We start from the raw sequence: 23,346 nt of genomic DNA, 5'->3' as shown, positions 1-23,346 counted from the left end.
AACAGAACTACCTCTTGGAGGCTTCCGTTCTCAGTAATAATGTTTTATTATTATGTATAACATTTCTGTATTGTTGTCCACTAACAACAAGTTACCTGGGAAAGTTCAAAAATATCATTATTGTCATTACTGTTGTCGTCATCATTATCAGTGGTGTGCGGTCAGTGGACTACAGGGACTAGGCTAATCCCCCAAAGCAGTGGTTCTCAACCTGTGGGTCCCCAGATGTTGTTGGACTACAACTCCCATCATCCCTGAGCTCTGGCCTTGCTAGCTAGGGGTGATGGGAGTTGTAGTCCAACAACATCTGGGGACCCACAGGTTGAGAAAGGCTGCCCAAAAGAGTCCACTAACCCCCCAAATCTCAACTGGCTTTGGGAAGGAGGTGGCAGGGCTTTGGCATCCTTGAAGCCTGGTGCCTCTGTCCCAAAGCCCAGGAAGCTTCTTCCCAGCTTAGGGAGGGAGGTGTGATGCTCAAATGCATGGCGTCAGACCCCCAACTCAATCATCCTTGCAAGCTGGCGCCTCTGGTCCTAACTATCCCCCTACCAAAAAATTCACTGCATGCCATGGAATCAGTCATCAGCGTAGAAGTTTAAACTGAAGTGTAACAACTAAACTCAGATGTAACATCTTAAACAAGCAGTAGGGAACCTCAGGACAGGGATGGACTGCCTAGTCCTCAGGAATTTCCCACAGGCCACACCCATGCTAGTCCTACTTAGTGCCCTCCTTTGGTGCTTTAACCAGCTGGTCTGTGATAATGCCCCTTGCTCAGCTGAATGCAGCTGTGTGCATAGAGACTTTTTGTTGCTGAGATGTAGCCTACAGTACAAAGACAAAAGTCCACTGACTTTTGCCTCTGGGCCCGCCCACTTCTTGTTCTCTAACTGTTATGTACTGAAGTTCTCACCCTGGGCCAGCAGGGGGATACTGTAGATAGTTATGCAAATGAAGGATCGAAAGTGACGTTCAGTGATTGGATAGTTTTAGAAAGTTGTTACAGTAACAAGGTACTGGAGCTCTATATAAGAAGGCTGACTGAACACTTCAGCTCAGTTCAGTTCTGGCCTCAGAATAAAGAAGAGCTGTTTGAAGAATCGCTGTGTCGTTTGATATGTTCGCCCACAACTTAGCACTAACCATCCCTACTTTTGCCTCTGGCTCCACCTACCACTGGCACAGGTTTCTCCATCCTTGACACAGAAGATGGAAAAGAGGATGGTAAGAAAAGGTACCTGAGGAAAAGAGGGATGAAAAAAGAAATGTGAAGGCCCCAGATCGAACTCTAGCTGTGCACAAGTAGCCCCAAGTAACAACCACATCCTCATAGCCTCATAGATGGGAATGTTCTCTCATATATATATATATATATATATATGCAGGTTTTGGTGTCCTCGGGTGTCTTCCCGTGTAAAAGTTGGGGTGTCTAGGCGACGTTTCGACGAGGTCTCACTCGTCATCTTCAGGCTGGTGCTTTCGGCTTCTTGTTACTGGAACAGAGCGGGATCTCAATGTTTGAGTTCCTATAAATACTGTAGAGGGGGTGTGGTGTCTAGCCTCCAATGTTCTGGGCAGAGAGGAAGTTCCCAGGCTAGTGTGCCTTTTCTTCTTTTGTTCCTTAATTACTTGAGAGATACCTTGAGTGATTTCTTGAGTGATATCCTGAGTACCACTTAGGTGGGTCATTAGGTGTGGATTAGTTGCTAAAGTCTTTGTGTCTTGACCTCTTGAACTTTGTGAAGAGTTTTCCTGAGAAGATGGCTGTATTGCACTTAGTTGTGCTTTGGCTTGGCTTCGTGTATAGGGGCGAGCTGTGGTTTTGTGGCTTGTGTCAGCCAGATCTGTGTAGGGATTGCAGGGGGGTGCAGCATCCGGAGGTGCCACCATGGATATATATATGCATCCAGCCAATTCCTTCAAAGCAGGGTGAACCTTGAGATACAGGTGCAAATGAGCATCTATCCAGGTGTATTAATACATTCTTGTTACCTTCCTGTGTGGAAGCCTGTTTCTGTGAGCAATTCTCTGTTGCTTGACCAAGGTGGAAATCTGTATTGATTTTTCTTTGTCTTTATTAAGATATTCTGATGAGTTCATTTTGTATTTCTGACTACCATTTTTTGTTTCGTTTTTAAAAATAGGTTTACTTATGAAATAGCCCCAGTATTCATTGTAATGGAGGAGATCATACTTAGAAAAATGCAAGAAATTATCGGATGGGGGGAAAGTGAAGCAGATGGCATATTTTCTCCCGGTAAGTAGATCAGAAATTATTATTCATCCAATGAGTCTTATTCAAACCCTAGAACCGACATGGATCATTTCCTGACATTTTAAAATGTGAACATTAATTTGAAGATAGACTGTGTATAGAAAGATGAATAGATACTGGCTCAAAATCACTGTAAGAACATGTTTCTTAAGGGGAGGGCAGAGAACTCCGAGAAAGTGGTATGGCTAGATTATCCAATCAAAGCTTTAAATAGAAAGACTTTTTTTCTTTTGCTGTGATCAGGTATCGCACTAAACTATGGCTTAGCAAGAGATTAATGACCCCAGCTTCCTCCCAGCCTTGTTTGCTCTACTTCCCAATGCGAAGAGGAAGACATTGGATGGAAATACCCATCCAAACATTTATGTATACCACTACAGTGGCTCGGATCTTATTAGCCCCAAACTGGCGAGTGAGTGAGGTCCTTACAAAGGATTGGCAATTAAAAATGATAGGATATGCAGAGCACTTCCTTCCCAATGAAGAGCTTTTATGCTCGCAAGACTAAATGCTTTCCCCTCCGCAGTGACCACAGGTAGATACCCGCAAATTCCTTATCAATCCTGCCTGTGTGCCTTCAGTCAGGAAGTACCAGACTCACTGGACCATAGTCTTTTGGACTGCCCTTTGCACAGCAGACTCTGCAAACAGATGCTGAGCAAGGTGTTGGACCTGGGACCCATGGCTCAGAGAAAAAGCCAAATGAGGTTCCTCCTAGCAGATAGGGATTAATCTCCATCTTACCCGAAAGGGTTCTTAATGAATCATCCCTCTAGGGCAGGGGTCAGCAAACTTTTTTGGAAGGGGACCAGTCCACTGTCCCTCAGACCTTGTGGGGGGCCGGACTATATTTTGAAGGGGGGGAAATGAATGAATTCCTATGCCCCACAAATAACCCAGAGATGCATTTTAAATAAAAGGACACATTCTACTCATGTAAAACACGCTGATTCCTGGACCGTCTGTGGGTCGGATTTAGAAGGCGATTGGGCTGGATCCGGCCCCCAGGCCTTAGTTTGCCTACCCATGTGTTATGTTGTACTGTTCATTCCCAAGGAGACTGTTATTCAAGCAGGTGCTTAATTTCTTTCTTTGTTTTTCAGGGGGCAGCATATCAAACCTCTACAGTGTTCTAGTTGCCCGCTATAAACGTTACCCTGAGATTAAAACCAAAGGCATGGCAGCCATTCCAGACATCATTCTCTTTGTTTCTGAACATGTGAGTATGCACTCGCAATAAAGTCTATGCGATGTTATTTGTCTGTGATATGATGCCTTTTAATGATAATCCTGTAGAGGCTTGTTATCACTATATTTTAGTAAGGCTTTTTATAAGACCAGTAATAAACCTTTGTAAGCTTTTTCTCTTTTTCTTGTTGTTTAAGCTTGTGTGTGTGTGTATATGTGTGTGTGTGTGTGTATATATATATATATCACTGTCTTGTGAGAACCGCCACACTAAGTCAAATCTAACCGAAATCAATCAGTTTGCACCAAACATTTTATGCATACATGCAAAATGAGTACAGTCATACCTCGGGTTAAATATGCTTCAGGTTGAGCGCTTTTGGGTTGCGCTCCGTGGCGACCCGGAAGTAATGGAACGTGTCACTTCCGGGTTTTACTGCTCGCACATGCACAGACAGTCAAAATGGCATCATGTGCATGCGCGTCGAATTGTGACCTGCGCACGCCCAGACGTGCAGGCATGGGTTACGTTCACTTCAGGATGCGAACGGGGATCCGGAACGGATGCCGTTCGTATCCAGAGGTACTACTGTACTCCAAATTTGCTACCAGTTCATGGTAAATTGGGGGCCCATTTCATTCCAGCCCTAGTTCAAACATCTCTATTCTTATCCTTGGCCAAACTCTGGGGGAAAACAAACAACCTGATTCTGCAAGTTTCAAGTAAAGATTGCATATACTCTGTAAAGATTTGCTTGGTTCCCACATTGTGACCAAAAGAGCTCAAATTTATGCCTTGTTTCACTTGCAAAACCAGGTGGAAAGTTTTCAAATATCAGATTTTATCTTCACCCATTGATTTCAATGGAGCTTAGTCACAACTCATTGCTGGCCTTAACTGGGGCTGTGACCATCGTCAGTTTCATAAAATAATGGTTGGTAACCAGAGAAATCTCAAGGATGCCTTATGAGCTGGTGGCAATGCCTCCCTCTGTGGAACAAAACAGTATTAGAGATGATATATGTTTTGGAATGGTTACTCTGAAACCAGCAAACACAGGAATGGGCAGTTTCACCGTGTATGATGTTCACTCTTCTACTCAAAACAATGATTTAAGTAGTATTTTAGTTGAATTGTACTCCCCTAGATGTCAACTGACGACAAGGGCTTAAATCCCTGTCTTGTCTGTATTTCTTTAACATAGAAGCAATCATGAAGTAGTCTTTCAGCTCTAATGTATGTTGTGAGATCTTTCCTCTATTTAACCTTTTCAACCTTACTATCTAAGAGCCATTATTCTGTAAAGAAAGCTGCAGCAGTTCTTGGGATCGGAATGGATAATGTTATTGTCGTCAAGTGTGATGAAAGGTAAGGCCTTCAGCTGCTTTTTGTGCATGATTTATATATCCACTCAAGCAATTTACTTGCATTTGCAGAGATGTGTGAACCTTTTATTTCTTCATATTCTAGATTCACATATTAGGAACACTTCAACCCCAAAACAAATGTGTTGCTTTCACAATTCAGAACTCAATAATGTTTTCTGTATTTTAGGCATAATATCTGAAATAATATCTTAATTGCACATCATTCAGTGAACTGCCTGTTTAGTCGCCATATTTCAATAAGTAAAAACCAGGACACCCTGAAAGTTGCTGAGCTTTTTTTAGGAAACCACAAAAATTGTTGAGATTCTTTATGACAAACCCCAAGGTTGTTGATTTTTCAATTGACTTGCCTAAGAAAGTGCCGGCTTTTGGAAATTACGTACCCCTAGACGTCAATCGACTTTTGAAATCCTGGTTTAGTTATAGGCCCAGAGGTCTCCCTAAGCAATTGGCTTCATTCCACAATGGCTTGTGCATCCAACAGTTATGTTTTTCACAGGTCTGATAATACTTTCTCACCATTTCAAAACATTCTGGGAAAATACAATGGTGACCACCTCAAAAAGTGGCAGACGTCAGGCGATAGCTGCCCAAATCAACTCTGTCACTACAGCAAAAACAACACTTAATGGTTTTTGTTAGGAAAAAACAATGAAAACAAATGAACAGAAATGAACGAATTGAAGAAAAATTCCAAAATCTGTATCAGGAGAATACTTTTAGCAGGTCAATCAAAATGGCACAAAATAACATTGGGGCTTTTCAGTTCTCCGGAACAGAATGGAAGAGACCAGGAAAAACTGCTGGTAGTGAAGTCATGGCGTCTGCATTTGGGTCACAGCTCACGTCCACAGCAAACATTTCACGCACATTTAAAGTTCATGGCTTCAGCACAGAGCTACAATTCCTAGCATTCTTTGGGGGAAGCTGTATGCTTTAATGTTTGCTGTGGGTGTGACCACAATCTCCAGATGGAATGTGAGATAAAATAGCAGACATGAAAAGGAGGTTCTGTTAGGCGCCATGCGGATTTCAGGTTCCAGCCCAAATTACAAAACTGGGGGCGGGAGAAATATTGCACACTCCCAATGTAGAGCCAAATGCCCTGTTCTTCTCTGAAGCGGTGCATTGAGTCTTGTGGGGGTTTCTTCCACTATGCAAAACTTTAGCTTGAAGGGGGAAATGGATGGTGCCCTTAATTGTTATGCATTTGGAAGGTTGCACGATGAGTAATATTTAGCAAGCACTGCTGCTGCTGCTTTGTTCTTAACAGGGGGAAGATGATTCCATCTGAACTGGAGGAAAACATTATCCAAGTCAAAAAACAGGTTTGGCTTCCATCACCTTCATGTAACCTTTCAGGTCCTTGTACTATAGCTACTCTGCTGGAATTTAATTGTATGTATGTGATATCCCTATTGAGCTAAATTGGACTTTGGCAGGTTATTTGGAACTGGTCGGGTCTCTAGCTCCCTCCCCCCAGGCAAGTTAGCAGGTGGTTGAGGATGACTTGGTGGCTGCTCCTCATCTCTTCCTCCTCTTTGTCCTTTGCAAAGTGAAAGGGATGGTGGTGAAGGAGGAGGACAGGGCTAGGGAGCTTATAGCCCTCCAGATGTTACCAGAATCCAACTCCCATCAGCCCCAGCCTGTATAGCCAATGGTCCTTCCTCTCAGGAGTAGGAGTCGCCACCTCTGGAGACCAATATCAAAACCTGTCATTGGTGATCCTATTTATGGTATTAAAAATATGCCATATGAAGCAGTCTCAAGCAATGACTAGAGCAGCCTTTCTCAACTTGTGGGTCCCCAGAGCTCAGGGATGATGGGAGTTGTGGTCCAATAACATCTGGGGATCCAGAGGTTGAGAACCACTGGACTACAGAGTCTCGCTAGTGGAAGCCTGTGCACAAACTTCCACCAGTGCAACAGGGTTTCCCTTGCTACTGTTGTCATAGTAGCAAGTTGAAATGCCTCCCAATTTTTAAAATGCCAGGTTTGGGGAGATGGAGGGTCTGGAATGCTTTCTAATGACAATGTGTCAGCTGGCTGTTGTTTTTGGCTCTTCCATGATTTCCCCCTCATCTACCTATGAGCTGCTACCCCCCTCATGCCCTTGTTGTAAAGCTATACTGTCTTTCTCTTCCTCCTCCCTGAAAGGGTCAGAATGGGGAGGAGGTCTCCACCATTTCCCCTCTGCCCAGTCCCTGACAATTAGTTGTCTTTAACAGTGGAAGCAGGTTTTCAGATTAACCACAACTCTTCTTCAGGCTTTGATTATGAGAGCAAAAAATGAACATACAATAATCTAGATAGTAACAAATGGGTAATCAAGCTGATGGTTACTTGGTTGCAGAAGTTTACTGGCCATTGCTGTTGGCATGGAGATAGTCTAGGTTGAATGCAAACATGCCATTCTGATTTCATGTGTGATGTCACAAAGAGGATATGTTTTAAGTCTTGGTAAAGCCAAAAGCAGTTAACAGTCAGACTGCATCTCAGCATTGTCAAGATGGATCTCCATAATAGGTAATGAATAATTTTATTTGGGGGATATATTAACTTTTACTGTTGGGGAAAAGTTTTAGATTGGTTTGCCAGTTTGTACCCCATCAAGTTGAGGCCAATAGATAGATATTCATAACCCTGTACCCATCAAATACTCAACTTTATGGGTGACTTTGGGACTGATTCACACAACCACATTTCCTTTCTCTACTCTATACCCTGCATCTTTCCCACTTCCTCATTCGTCAACCTTATCACGTCCTCTACGGGTGCCGGTAAATGCCCTCTTTTTTCAAGCTCTTTACTCTCCTACTTTAAGACTTGCCAGGTTCTGGGAGATGGTGGGTCTGGAATGCTTTCTAGTGTCAATGTGTCAGCCAACTGCTGCTCTGGCTCTCCCATGATTTCCCAACTTTCCCCCTCATCTCTGAGGGGTGACCTCCCTCAAGCCCCTGTTGTAAGTCTATACTGTCTTCCTCTTCCTCCTCCCTGGAAGGGTCAGGATGGGGAGGCGGTCTCCACCATTCCTTCTCCTCTGCCCAGTCCCTGACAGCTGTTGAGCCAAACTGCAAAAAGGACGTTTCTGACAGCAGCGTTCCCGGTATGTCCGGGAAATTCTGGTTGTATGGCAACCTAGGTTATGACAAAGGACAAGTCCTTGTTGCATGTGCACTAATGCAGGCTGCCATCTTGAATTTCTTTTCAGGGCAAAGTACCATTGTATGTGAGCGCCACAGCTGGGACAACTGTGTATGGAGCTTTCGATCCACTCGTTCACATAGCTGACATCTGCGAGAAGTATAACCTCTGGATGCATGTGGATGTAAGGTGGTTGTTGGCTATCTGTTCCATCTTGCTCCTGGAAGTCGATTTTGAAATGTTAAATGCTTGTAAAATCATTGAAATGTATAAAATTGAAAATCATAAATAATAATAATAATAAAAAATCTTCCAAGCAAAGAGATCAGTAGTATAGCGACTAAGTTCAGAATGTCTATAGGATTGTCTGTAGATTGGATTCTTATTCAATTATGAAATGTACTTATGATGAGTTGAAGGCAAAATTTTAATAAACGGTATTGGTGAACGGTGGCATTCTCCCAGTAAGATAAGTGTGTGTTTCGTTTCTGATAGGCAGCATGGGGAGGTGGCCTGCTTCTGTCGAAAAAGCATTCCCACAAACTGAGCGGCATTGAAAGGTAATCACATTATGTTCTTTAAGGGTAAGCTGCAGTGAGATCAACATATTAGCCAGTCTTTCTCCTCGGTTCAGACCTCTTGCTGAAGTGCAGACTGTAAGGCCTGTCACCATAGTAATAGTGACTCATAGTAGGAGTGGAAGCGAGTTGTTGCACTGAGTTTGAGGGGAATGGAGAATAAATCTAGAGCAGTACCAAGTTTTATATTATGGAAGACAGGGATGAGGCGCCTCAGTCCTGGGGGCTGAATGTGGCCCTCTCTGGCCCCCGAGACCCTTCCAAGGCCACAGCCCTCCCTACGCCCCCCCCAGCATCTGGAGTGCTTGTGTCTGGCTACAATGTGGCAGAGAAAGAGAGTGAAACACTAGCTGACGTACAGTTAGTTTCTTTATTAAGAAAGCAGAAGGAAGAGCACATGGAGATTTCTAAGGATTGCTCCTGTCTAGATGAAGCAGTTGCCCAGATTGGCTTGTAACTCCCTCTCCACACTCACTCCTTCTGTGTCAGGCCCCTCCCTCCATCTACGGTGACCCCCAAGGGACCCTCTCTGTGTCTGCCTAGCTCTGTGCTCTGTGGTATGCAGCAGATGCCTTGTTTTGAGCATGGGGGGTGGCTGCAGGCTGTCAGAGAAGGAGTCAGAGTAGCTCCGTGGTGGACCCGCCAAGTCTGATTCCTGTTCCTGTCCTGTTTCCTCCTCTTCATCATCCTCCAAGCTCCCAGCCTCCAGTACTTCCCAGCTCTTCCCTTCCTCTGTGGTGTGGCTGGTTCCCCACCACCAGGATCCAGGGTCCAAACCCTTTCCTTCTGCACTTTCCCTGGGGGACTCTTGGCTAGGTGGCTTCCTCATCTAGCCAGTCCCTGACACATCTTCTACAAAGAGTTGCACCTGTTCCCCTGCCCACCTTTTGCCTCCCTTTGCCCCACTGCTATGCACCCCCCCAAAAAAGTTGGCTGAACAAGACCTCTCCTCCCCTGATGTAAGAGACCTACAAGTTTATTTGCAGAGTTCTCTGTTCCCTGTTGGCATAATTTCATACAATTTTATTTTATTTTTAATTTTTTTTTCATGCAGCAAATGCTGCGTCCCCATTCTTTCGAAAGTCCTGCTGACTTTTCATTTTGCTTCCCCCGCCTCCTGCTCCCCATTCTCCTGTCAGGTTGCTTTGATGATAAACCTTGTGGATCAAAGTTGCTGATATGAACATCTCTATAAAGTATTATTAGGTCGGTGACTTCATCGCTAATGCTTCCAACTAATATTTATGTGTGCGTTTATATGCTTCAGAGTATACGACCCATTTCAAACTTGGCATATTCATTATCTTTTAATTTTCTTCTTTACCTAGGGCTAATTCTGTCACGTGGAATCCTCACAAGCTGATGGGAGTTCCTCTGCAGTGCTCTGCTTTCTTAGTCCGTGAGAAGGTAACACCCACCCCTTTCCTACCATGGACAGAGCTCAATATCTCAGGGCAGACACAGGATCCCAGACCAGTTTTCAATGCCGCTTCTTTAAGAAGGAGTTAAGTTCCACACAAGCATGACTAGATTTGGTGTCTGATGCTGGGATGTGACTCCTATTGCACCTGGTGGGACTTGCTTTGGAGAAAACATGTGTATGACTGGGTTGTAAAGTGCATTTAGTTGTCTGCATCTGGAGAGCACCAGGCTGTGCTAGGCTATATATCTGCAGGTGATGTACACATAACAATGTGTGAAATGCCAAGCTGAATGCAGTCCATCAGCTGTATAGTGTAGCCTGCTAGATGCTGGCTGTGTGCAGAGGCAAGGATTTTGAAGTATCTAGCAGGCCATAATATGTGGGAGTGGACTGCATTCAGCTTGGTGGGTCACAGGCTGTACCGAGACTGTTTGAGTTGATCTCTTTGACAGGAACACACTGGCTGGGGCAACCCGGCCAGATCGGCGGGGTACAAATATGATGATGATGATGATGGTGATGATGATGATGAATAATACTTGGGTTGTATCCAGACTAACTCAGTCATTCTTATTTAATAATATTTATATACTACTTGATAAAAAACCAAAAACCTCAAAGTCAGGCATCCCCAACCTTCGTCCCTCCAGATGTTTTGGACTACAATTCCCATCATCCCTGACCACTGGTCCTGTTAGCTAGGGATCATGGGAGTTGTAGGCCAAAACATCTCGAGGGCTGCAGGTTGGGGATGCCTGCTCAAAGCGGTTTACAAAAGGGATAAGGCAATAAAAGTATATATAAAAAACCAGATTGTGGTGGTCCTGATGGCCTTGGCCAACTGGATGCCGCACTGAGGGGTCGGCCGAGCAAATAGATGGGGGGGGGGCGGATGCAAGGGAAGCCTGCTTCTCTCAGGTCCGCTTCCCATGCCCCGCCCCCAAGGCCACCATGGATTGGTCCATTTGAATGGGCAGGTTTGGCAGGAACCCATGAGCCTCCACGAAGGCCGAGGGGGACAGGGAAAAACAGCTAAGATGCTGTGTTGTGTCTGGGGAAAGAGGAGGTGCCACATTAGGCCGCAAACGCTGCTCACTGGAAGCAGCTGTGGTTTTTTTGCAATACAATTTCTAATCAAATTTTTGCAAGATTTTCACAATAATCTTCATTTCAAGTAATTACATTGTTTCATAAATTGACTTCGCGCCCCCTCTCTACCATGTTTTCACTCAAACCTTTTCTGCTGCATTATATCTTGATCGATTACAAAAAGTTTCTCTACGTACCGTGACCTTATCATTTTTCTTTTGTCTTGAATCCTGCCTGTGATTTCATTCGACTATAGTTAAAACAGCTATTTAAAGCACAGAAATCATCGCTGAAATCAGTGATAAGCTAAAAATATATATTAAAACACATGTAAACATTCTGCACAACTGGAGGAGGCATGTCTAAAGCAGGTACGGAAAGGAGTGCAGTGAAGACACCTGCTTGATGTCAATAGGGAGTTCCAGATTGTGAGTGTGGAAGATCAATTTCTTACAAATCCAGAGTATTATCTGCATCTGCAACAGGGCCAGATCCACAGACTGAGTGGGCATATATGAGGAAAGTTGATCTCACCTGTAGAGTCTCATGCTGTAGTCCCACTGAAATCAGTTGTATCTAAGTTAATTGTGACTAAGTTATGCCATTTACTTCAATGGGGCTAAAACATGACCATTGTCATCATGCCCAGCTTGTGGGCTTCCCTTAGCCATCTGGCTGACAATTGTGGAGATCAGGATGCCAGGCCAGATGTGATTAGAGAGATCTGTCCCAGCAGAGTTCTTCTTTATGTTCCCTGCATATCATGTTCAGGCAAATCTCTCAGAGCAGGTTCTACAAAATCATTAAAATGTCAATAAAGTATGTTTACTTCCTGTCACTGAATAGTTTCAAACGTGAAGGTGATTTCAGATGCAGCATTATCTTAACAATTCTATCCCTCCGCTAGGGTCTTCTCCAAGCTTGTAATCAGCTCTGTGCTGGATATCTCTTCCAACCAGACAAACAGTATGACACAGCTTACGACACTGGGGACAAGGCGATCCAGTGTGGCCGGCATGTTGACGTATTCAAGCTGTGGCTAATGTGGAGAGCTAAGGTAGGAAACATCTTGCAGGGATGGGAGGAAGTCGCTGAGATACATTGCATAACAATGACATTCATCATGATGAATCTGAAGCCATGGAAGGGAGGGAGAGTTAGGGAGAGCAGGGGAACTGCAGGTAAAGTGAGGTTGCCAAACCCACAAAACTCTTCTATATTGATGCTCCCAGGGCTTTTTTTCAGCTGGAACTCACTGGAACTCAGTTCTGGTATATCTCATGTGGGCACCGTTGCCATTCTAAGAGAATAAGGGAGGTGTTCATGGTGCGTTCTGGCATTTCTTTTTGTAGAAAAATAGCACTGGATGCACCTGCTGAGGAACATCTGCCACAGAGTGATGCATTAGTTTCTGAGGGATATTCCAAAGGACATGTTTCCTTCTGCTCCAGAGGGTAGAAACTGAAGCAGTGGATTCAAATTACAAGAAAGGAGAATCTGGCTAAACCAAACAATTAAACCCCTGTGTTGCAAACAAATATCAGTAATATCCAAAGGCAACACAATGACCAAATACAACAATGCGATGTCAATATAAACTCTTTATTTAATCTATACAGAAAATTGAACAATATGAATATAGGGAATATGCACTCTCTGCAAAACCAAATAAACAGAAATCTTCTAAATCTCTGTTACAGATAGGTAGCCGTGTTGGTCTGCCATAGTCAAAACAAAAAAAAATTCCTTCCAGTAGCACCTTAAAGACCAACTAAGTCAGTTCTTGGTATGAGCTTTCGTGTGCATGCACACTTCTTCAGATACACATCTGCTCCACAGCCATTGTTGTTATACAATTCCATTCACCATATAGATGGGTTTAGGAAGCATTTCTGTATCCTCCTGCTGTGCTGAAGAAGAATTTTGTGGAATATATCCAGAATCACTGTTCACTACGTCTGTTTGTGGACAACTTTGGTAGTGTTGGAAGTCATACAACAAAGCTTTATGGCTTGTTTTCACCAGATAAGCATCTGACCCATTGCTTTTCTCAGAGACTTGCATAGCCCACAAAGACTTTCAGAGACCTATAAGACTTATGTTTATTTGGTTCTATGTTTTCAAGAGAATCCATCAAGAGTGCATATTTTGCGACTTTCAGAGATTTAGAAGATTTCTGTTTATTTGGTTTTGCAGAGAGTGCATATTTCATGTATTTCATATTGTTCAAGGTTCTGTATAGATTATATAAAGAGTTTATATTGACATCGCATTGTTGTACTTGGTCATCGTGTTGCCTTTGGATATTATTAAACATTAGGAAGGATTTCCAACAGTGGAATGGACTACCTCGGAAGATGGTAAACTCCTTCATTGAAAATTTTAAACAGAAGTTGGATGGCCATCTGCCAGGGATTCTTTAGTTGGGTTTCCTGTGCTGCATGGGATTGCACTAGATAGCCATTGGGACCCTTTCCAAGTCTACAATTCTATGATTCTGTGACGTCATGCAGAGGCTTGGTCCATCAAGCTCACTAATGTCTACACGTGGCTGGAGGTGGCTCTCTAGGGTTTAAGACAGCCCCACCTGAAGATGCCAGAGATGAACCTGGGACCTTCTGCATGCAAAGCAGTTGCACTACCTTTGACTTTCAGCTCTTCCCTGTAGGCAGCACACATATTGTCTAATTCAGAGATGGGGAACCTGTAGCCCTCCAAATGTACCTGGACTACAATTCCTACAATTCTTGACCATTGGGCATGCTGACTAGGGCCAATGGGAGCTGGAGTCCAGCAACATCTGAAGGGCTGCAGGTTTGTTGTGGATTTCTGCTATACCTGTAGATTTACTGGCCTTTCCATCCTTTAAATAGTATGACACAGTCTAGATGCAAAGTGAACTCTCTCACTTTGTCTCTTTCCCTCCACTGATATCTTACAGGGCACGCGAGGATTTGAAACGCATATCAACAGATTTCTAGAACTTGCAGAATACCTTTACAAGGAACTGAAGACAAGAAAGAACTATGAGCTTGTGTTTGATGCCGAGGTAAGTATTGAACAAGGAGAGTACTACTGGATTACGTATTGATCCTGGCATCCTGCATCAAATTTAATTATTACTAATAAACACACAGACCAACACACAACCCAATAGGAGTGACTGCCTCTAGCTTGTGGCATGTGCTCCTCGAGCTACTTCTGTTTCCTGTTTTCCAGAGCCATTTTGTTTACTAAGTTCCACTCATCTGGCCATGTACATGACTCTGTGTACGCAGCAATTCCATTCAAGTGATTGTTTCAAAAAGTATATTTAAACTTTGTGCATCATGTTGGGTTTTTGGCAAAGTGGAGAAGTGATGATCAATGTCTCTGTGCTATCTGTCAATCAATCAATCAATCAATCAATCAATCAATGGATCCGAAACCTGTGATCCTCCAGATGCTGGGCTACAACTGCCACTTTCCCTGACCATTGATCATGCTGGATGAGGCTGGTGGGTGTTGGAGTCTAATAGGGTTGCCATATGTCCTCTTTTTCTAGGACACAGCCTCTTTTCCACGATGAGAGTCATCACAGAGATCCATAGTTAAAAGTAGAAGTCGGCAAATGTGTCCTCTTTTCTGCTCTTCAAAATATGGCAACCCTAGCAGTCTAACAATATCCAGAGGGCCACAGATTCCCCACTCCTGATCTACAAAAAACATAGGGTTTTAGAAAAAATCAAAAAAATTGGTCTGAGTCAATGTAATGAAATGTTGAGCGGTTTTCATTTTTGAAAAGAAAAGGGGAAAATGGATATTTCCAGGCTATGTGGAACTCAATAGAATTTCCAGTGATCTATGAAGTTGGAATGTGTCACACAGCAAACCTATAATAAGTAGAAGCCAAATAAATTAGGCAAAATAAGTAAATTATTTTTCTCAGGTTTTTTTTAAGGTCTATGAGCCACACATTGTTGCTTCAGCTGGTGTAGGATTGTGACGATCAATAAAATACTTCCAGCAAGTTTTCTTTTGCAATGTATGCAGATACTTGTACTGTGTATAGATATGAACCACAGGTAACCTCACTGATTTCCCTGAGCTAGTAATGCATAAAATGCTTAATAAAGATGTGAGTATCTGAAGGAGCTATCATCAGTTTTACGCAATATTCCAGAGAAGAAAAAAACCAGGCTAGGAAATGATGCTCAGTAAGAACCAAAGAGATATTAAAAGTAACAGAGAGGCTTTATGATTCTAGCTGGCCGGTGTAAAATACATAATGTAAATATACAAGCAGATGTGCTCTGCCACCAAATATGTGTGGTTCTTATGGGATGTTGCCACATGAGTTTCATTTGTGCCCAGACGTGCTATGCTGAAACCCTGTTTCCTCCCAATTTGATGTAAGCCTAGTCTTGGGGAAAGAGATGCCTTTAAAGGTGAAAATAAATCACATAGATGCACCAGTGTCCTAAGTGTGATGACTGTAACTGGCCAAGATTGGATCCACACTGACACCAGGAATCATTTATGAATCAATATATCACAGAAGCAGTTCAGTGAAATCCGTCTGTCAAATGAAAATTGTCCATCCTTTCAGTATATTGGATTGTGTCCAATGGAGATTTTGCACTAGCTTCTGCAAGTGCTTTCACAAGGACTGATGGTTGTCAGTCCCTCCAGCCCAATGAATATCGCCAACCCTCAAACGCTTCTCCTGAGGTCTGAGGAGACAGTGCAAAACAGAGCATCCAGGGCTGCAACTGGAACAGGGCAATGGTGAAAATATGGTCTCTTGCTTTGAGGCAGGTGGAAACACTTCCAACGGCACAAAGCCACCATTGTTTGCAACCCAATGTCTGAAAGTTAGACTTCAAGTATGGCAAATTCAGCACCGAATTAGGGCTGCAGTGAATTCAGCCTGTCGTAACCCACAACCTTTGCAGTTCGTAGATGAAGACTCTGATGTGGATGAGGTTCAAGCCACTTCCTTGATGGGAGAAACTTATTCAAAGGATGAATCTCCTGTGTTATCTCTGTCTCTCTAGCAGAAGTCAAGGACTAGAAGACGATAAGTTGAGGGCCTTTTTATCCAGCCAGCCAGCTCCTCCATGGAGGCAGAGCTTTATCACTGGTTATCCTGTACATAAAGCTTCATTGAGCTTCATTGGGTTCTAGCTCCCTGCAGAGGTGGCATCTATTGTAGCAGCATTAGTAGGGCCTCTGGGAGCTGTCCAAGGTACCATCTCCTTTCTTTGCCAATAGAAACTACCAGTTTCCCCTGTGAGCTTTGAATGTCAAAGCATTTCATGCTCGGACCCACAAATTCAGCTGAAATACGTGTCTAGGTTGATTTTATTCTTGGCTGAGACCCTATTTATGACTGAATTTGGGCAACCTTGGGCAAGTCACTAACTCTCAGCCTAAGCTACCTCACAAGGTTCTGGTGAGGATAAAACAGAGAGATCTACATACTCCACATTGAGCTCCTTGAAGGAAAGGAGGACTATAAATGCAAAAAATAAATGAATACTTTTGTATAAATTAGAATTCTGACTTTTCAGATATTGTACTGAGAGTGCTGGCAGTTGTCATTTGACAAACTGATTTTATCGAACTATTTGTGTGACATATTTGCTAATAAATCTGGCTTCCCAATAGTCATCTAACTTGGGGTTTTGGTACATTTAAATGATTTATTTTCGCTTTTTAAAGCCAGCTCTTTCCCAGAGACCAGGCTTATATCATACTGGGATGAATTTAGATTTCACAGTAACATACCACTGACTCTTGTAGGACTTTTTTTGAGTAATGATCGTTTTGCAACTGCCAGCTAGATTATGAAGCATCTCCTGGAGTTTTTATATATTTGGAGTCTTACTAAACATTGGCTTCCATGTTAATTTTGTGCAAGGAAATTGTGAAAACCAAGATTCTCTCCTTCAGATTCTGGAATCTTTTTGAAATATTTTATATATTAAAAGCTCAGCGAGAATCATTGGGCTTAGGTTTGCTTCACATTCACACACAGTAAGCATTTGTGAGTGAATTGCACTAGAGAAATTGCTGAAAAGGAATTGCAAAATTTAGAATCTGTCCAGGTGAGTTTAATAAATGGAAACATTTGTTGCAGATAGACATTGGCATTTTGTAATTTGTATTTTATTTTGTTTGTCTAAGCCTGAACTCACCAATGTGTGTTTCTGGTACATCCCACCCAGCCTTCGAAAGATCCCAAAGGGACCAGAGAGAGAAAAAAGACTACATCAGGTAGAATTTCTCATGCAAACCTTTTTGTCAGTCACGGAAAGTGTGTACAGAAATAGGAACACCAATGCTGTTGTTGTGAAGATCTGTTGCAGACCCCAATTTCTTTCATCTACACACCAGAACTAAGGATGGTCTGTGGCAGTTTTGCATATTTTTTAAATCTATAATTCCATTCTGTTGCATTTCCATGTCAATCTGCAATTTTAGGGGGAAAGTCTCACAGGAATATTAAGGCACAGTTCTCTTAAAACACATATTTAAATGTGTTTTGGTGCATTCTTCAACCCTGAAACGCTTGGATGCTGATTCCTAGAGACTGGTTCCCTCCTGCTGCTGCCCATGGCTTAGTCCTGAGAGTGTCCTAACTGTTGTGTTTATTACATCTTTGGAAGTTTTAGCCAATCATGCCACAGCACCAGTGACTAGATAGCCTTTTAAAAGGGCTGTTCATAATTGTCTCATAATGTAAGCTCTTTCTTTGCATTTGTTTCCAATACCTGTATTTATTTTATTTAGAGAAATTTATAAACTGCTGAATCAAAGAGCTCTCTTAAGAGGCATACGTAGTAAAATTGTAGCTAAAACAGCAAAAAATATATAGCTATTGTTCAAAGCATTGTTCAAAGCATTGAGAAACCAGTAAAACTTTGGAAACAAAAATAGTTCAATAGATTACACATGGGTGTAAGTTTGCTTAAAAAATTGTTCAGCTGTCATCTAAAACAAAATAATAATAATAATAATAATAATAATAATAATAATAATAATAATAATAATATGTTTATAACCCACGCATCTCCCACTCTGGGCAGCTCCTAATCTAATATTAAAAACACAATACAGCATTAAACATTAAAAACTTCCCTGAACAGGGCTGCCTTCAGATGTCTTTTAAAAGGATAGGATAGTTGTTTATTTCCTTGACATCTGATGGGAGTTACAGATAGGTAGCCGTGTTGGTCTGCCATAGTCAAAACAAAAAAAATTTCTTCCAGTAGCACCTTAAAGACCAACTAAGTCAGTTCTTGGTATGAGCTTTCGTGTGCATGCACACTTCTTCAGATACACAGATCTGATGGGAGGGTGTTTCACAGGGCAGGCGCCACTACTTAGAAGGCCCTCTGTCTGGTTCCCTGTAACCTCACTTCTCGCAGTGAGGGAACAGCTAGAAGGCCCTCGGCGCTAGATCTCAGTGTCCAGGCTGAACGATGGTGGTGAAGACGCTCCTTCAGGTATACTGAATTTAGAGAGGATGCCTGCCAAATATCAAAAGCACCTGATTAATCTCTTCTTCTGGATGAGCCAGTGTGGTGTAGTGGTTAAGAGTGGTAGACTTGTAAACTGGTGAACCAGGTTCACATCTCCGCTCCTCCACATGCAACTGCTGGATGACCTTGGGCTAGTCACACTTCTTTGAAGTCTCTCAGCCTCCCTCACCTCACAGAGTATTTGTTGTGGGGGAGGAAGGGCAAGTAGAATGTTAGCTGCTTTGAGACTCCTTCGGGTAGTGATAAAACAGGATATCAAATCCAAACTCTTCTTCTTCTTCTTTCACATGTCCAATGAGTTCAATCCTTTCTTTACAACCAAACATTACAGTACCGTATCAACTTTGCTACAGATTCAGACCATTGCTACTGCCTATTCATGGAACTAGTCCTTAAATTGTTCCAGAACATAATTGCAACTTTTTATATATATATCCATGTCTAGGTTGCTCCAAAGATAAAAGCGAGGATGATAGAAGAAGGTACTACAATGGTTGGTTATCAGCCTCACGGGAACCATGTGAATTTTTTCAGAATGGTCTTCTCTAACCCAGCAACCAAGAAATCAGATGTTGATTTTCTCTTGGAAGAAATTGAAAGGCTTGGGAAGGATTTGTGACAGTTGGCCATAAATCTCAAAAAGTGGGGACCAACATTTCATTGGTATAGTGGTTCCTGTTTAAAGTTTTGTCACTGTTGTTCTGATGACCTTGGGTGCATATTGAGGTTTTTCAAAATAGGAACAAACCATGGTTAGAAGCTGCTCATCTTTAAAACTATCTTCAAATACAAGATCTATTAATGTAGCATTTAAGGAAGGGGTGGGTAGATGATAGACTTGTAGATATCCCATATCTCTGACTTCAATTGTCTAACAAAATACAGTGGTACTTCGGGTTACATACGCTTCAGGTTACATACGCTTCAGGTTACAGACTCTGCTAACCCAGAAATAGTGCTTCAGGTTAAGAACTTTGCTTCAGGATGAGAACAGAAATCGTGCTGTGGCGGTGTGGCGGTAACAGGAGACCCCATTAGCTAAAGTGGTGCTTCAGGTTAAGAACAGTTTCAGGTTTAGTACAGACCTCCGGAATGAATTAAGTACTTAACCCGAGGTACCACTGTATCAGCACTTTTTAGTTGGTGCATTTTAAGCTTGCCTAAGGTCTGTGAAAAGGGTGTGGCAAGAGAGAGGTAACTTAAGCTGAATCCCAAGCTTTGGCAGCTCAGTCATGTGGCTTGGCAACCTGCCCCAAAGCTGATGTAACTTAAACACTATATAAAAGGTTTGTTTTGCCTCTGCCAGGCCAGCTCTGCCAGCAGTAGCCATGCTTTGGATGTGGCGTAGCTTTCTTTACATCAGCTTAACTCACACCAGCTTGCTTTACACCAGCTTCTTGTGCAGAGGATTGCTCCCTTAGGATTTGTCTATTAAATCCTATTTCTCAGATTTGGAATGCTGTTTTCCTTATGAAGACAAGAGGAGTCCATGTATCATTTTCTTAGAATTAATAGGCCCAAGTCCAGGCAGATAGATTTAGATCTACACACAAAAAATATGGTGCACTTTTCATTGCCTTTGATTTGAACCAAATGGACCAGGTCACAATAGACCAACAGATGCAAGCCTGCTTTCTTATACGATGGCAGCCCTAAGCAAAGCAAGCATCACAAGAGGTCAAAAACACATTTCTTTCTTCTGCCTGTAAGATCCATAGGGATGATTTTTATTTTTTGATGTCGGAATAAATCCTTCATATTCATTAGGAAATTATATTTGTGTTGTGTTGAAAAGGGGCATTACTATCAGGGACATTGACAGGGATCTCAATAAGCACAGAGTAATAGATTATTAGCTGACGTTATATGGATTTAATGTACATAATCCAGAATAGGTTGAACAGCATTGCAGCAATATTGTCATTGTATTATGAATGCTAAATAAATTAATAAACGCACAAGCGATTTCCCAATTATGTAAAACGTGGTTGATTTCTATGAATTATGTACCTGAAACATGCATGTTAAGACAGAGGATTCTTGTTTTCATCTAGGTATGTCTCCTGTTCATTTGGTGTTAGCTAGGCAAGAGTGTGGAACTTATATAATTGAAGGCCAGGAATCCTATCCCTCCAGCGGGGAGACAAGGCAGCTAGAGCTGCCCATTTTTTGTTCCAAAAATACTTGGTTCTTCTGCTGTTTCAGTGCGGCCCTCAGGGGGATCTGGCGAACCAGAGCAGCACACAGGAACGCTGTTTACCTTCCTGCCAGAGCAGTACCTATTTATCTACTTGCACTTTGACGTGCTTTTGAATTTCTAGGTTGGCAGGAGCTGGGACCGAGCAATGTGAGCTCAGCCCGTCGTGGGGATTCGAACCGCTGACCTTCTGATCAGCAAGTCCTAGGCTCTGTGGTTTAACCCACAGCGCCACCCGCGTCCCTTAGTCAGCTTCATAGGGTGATTTTAACTAGAAAGATACTCTGTGCTTTAAACTGATGTCCAGTATGGCTATTCTTCATTTTAAAATATCAGCAGGCCCTATTCACATACTTCCCACTTGCCCGGTTTGACATGAATAACCGGAGCCCTACTACCAGTTGGAGTAAGCATGAGTGGACTAAATTTGTCAGTGGTCTGACTCAGAATAACTTGGATGTTGGTTTCTTAGGAGAGGTGATGCTCAGCCAGCTCAGTCCCTTATGGTGGGCTCCCTTGGCTCTACTAGATTATGTGATTCTTCACATTTGAGTGGGATCAGAAGGATTGCAGATACAGCAGGAGGACTCGAGCTGGATAATCTTGCCAATACTGCAGAAGGACTCATGATAGAGTCTTTGCTGAAGCACTAGCAACAGTCTGAGGGGAGAATCTACCCTGCATGTATGAGGCATAAAATAAATTGAGGATGTGTTTTTATGGCTTCTCTGAGTCTCGTTCCATTCTCACAGGTGATGCATCCTACCCCTGGGCAGCTCTTTTATGGTCTTATGAAACTTCTCTGAACAATAATGACTCACCCATATATTCTCACATCTGTGCTGTGTGTTATAAAACATCTCGGTTCAAATTTTATGAATGCTCTCAATGATTATAGAAGCATTAACTGCCTATCCAAACCTCAAGGGGTTTGCATATCACTTTCCCCAACAACATATATTCCAATCCTGATTTAATTTGTCTAACGTAGGTTAGTATATACTATTTCTAATGTTCTGCTTATCAATTTGTTAAGAGCACCTAACTCTTAGAGATTAAGAGTCCCCAAAAGAAATAGCCTCATGTAACTCAGCATACACAGATATTTTTAAAGCTGTGAAGCTTCACACACACTAGATTTTCCCCGGTCTTATTAAGAAAATAATCATCCCACAGCTATAAAATTACCATTAACACAAGAACATTTCTTTTAGCTGACACTTCTCCAAGTTAACCCCTCTGTCTCTGTCATAAAACAAGGAAATAAACTTTAAGTTACTGAAGCTACATGCAAGCTGGAAAACTAAGCTTTGTATATTGTAACCATTGGGTGAATTGGGCCCATATTCATGTATAAATTAATTTGTTCACCTATATGTAATTTGATTTATCAATACCAGGTGACCTGATAACTTGAAGCTGGATGTGTGAATGGGCTCCATCAAAACGTATTAGGTTTGAAGTGATATGGAAGTTGTATCTGTGATATTTGATCTGTAGTTACAACACCAAACTTCACAATGACCCAATTTGGAATGCAAATTTGGTTGAACTATTTTCAAAACAAATGTCACTGATGTTCGCTGCATCCCTTCACTGTGGTTGTCTAAACACTGTCTGTTCCGTTCCCCATATTGCATGTGGCTTAGGGCCCTCGTATTTACGGGACCACCTCTCCTGGTATGCCCCGCAGAGGACCTTAAGGTCCATGAATAACCATAGTTTAGAGCTCACTGGCCCTAAGGAAGTCAGACTATCCTCCACCAGGGCCAGGGCCTTTTCAGTGATGGCTCCCACCTGGCGGAATGCTCTGTCCCATGAGACTAGGGTCCTTCAGGATTTAACCTCCTTTCGTCAGGCCTGTAAGACAGAGCTATTCCACCTGGCTTTTAATTTGAATTCAGCCTGATCTTTTATTTCCCTTCTCTTCCCTCCCCCTCCCCTTTTATTAAGATTACCAGCTAATTCTCCCCTGGCCTCCTCGCTGGCCCAAGTAATTCAGCCAGCTAGCCCTGGTGACTATCTAATGCTTATTGGATGGATTTCCCCCAAATAGATTTTTGAACTTTGAATTTTATTGTCATTCATGCTTTTATACTGTATTTTATGCTGCTTTTATGTTGTATTACAATTAAGTGTTTTAAATTTGTTGTCGGCTGCCCTGAGCCCGGTTTTTTGAACTGGGAAGGGAGGGGTATAAATAAAATTTTCTTCTTCTTCTTCTTCTTCTTCTTCTTCTTCTTCTTCTTCTTCTTCTTCTTCTTCTTCTTCTTCTTCTTCTTCTTCTTCCTCTATTTTGGCACCTGTTAAATCAGGAAATGTGGCCCTCCAAATGTTGTCTGACTTGTATGTTTCTGTTCTGCCTAACCCAGCCCTTCACTGCTACCAAACAGTGGCTCAATCTTTCAAATGCGTTGGTAGGACCACATGGAAATCAGACATAGAATTTGGTGTCACCTGCATACCAATGACTCTACAACCCAAATCTCTGGATGACTTCACCCAGCAGTTTCATGTAGATGTCAAACAGCATGTGG

General features: G+C 42.5%; 1 protein-coding gene across 2 annotated transcripts in view; it reads left to right on the top strand.

Moving 5' to 3' along the window:
• Positions 1-19,320, top strand: part of LOC310848333 (glutamate decarboxylase 1-like) — a 29,926-nt gene extending 10,606 nt beyond the window's left edge. Inside the window, exons 6-16 of one of the 2 annotated variants that reach the window (XM_083747315.1) lie at positions 2,145-2,257; positions 3,379-3,494; positions 4,753-4,832; positions 6,126-6,180; positions 8,064-8,180; positions 8,492-8,556; positions 9,903-9,981; positions 11,994-12,143; positions 14,028-14,135; positions 17,296-17,344; positions 19,058-19,320. In XM_083747315.1, the coding sequence (XP_083603441.1) occupies positions 2,145-2,257; positions 3,379-3,494; positions 4,753-4,832; positions 6,126-6,180; positions 8,064-8,180; positions 8,492-8,556; positions 9,903-9,981; positions 11,994-12,143; positions 14,028-14,135; positions 17,296-17,344; positions 19,058-19,161 (1,036 nt within the window). In that variant the 3' untranslated portion in view covers positions 19,162-19,320. Of the gene's footprint in view, positions 1-2,144; positions 2,258-3,378; positions 3,495-4,752; positions 4,833-6,125; positions 6,181-8,063; positions 8,181-8,491; positions 8,557-9,902; positions 9,982-11,993; positions 12,144-14,027; positions 14,136-17,254; positions 17,345-19,057 lie in introns of both variants that reach the window. The other variant, XM_083747314.1, reaches the window with a different exon arrangement.
• Positions 19,321-23,346: the final 4,026 nt, after the last annotated feature.

The sequence above is a fragment of the Podarcis gaigeae genome (genome assembly GCF_964106915.1).
Source record: "Podarcis gaigeae genome assembly, chromosome: 7".
In the NCBI taxonomy this organism is placed as follows: domain Eukaryota; kingdom Metazoa; phylum Chordata; class Lepidosauria; order Squamata; family Lacertidae; genus Podarcis; species Podarcis gaigeae.
Note: the sequence above shows the minus strand (reverse complement) of the source record. Positions and strands in the feature narration are given on the sequence as shown.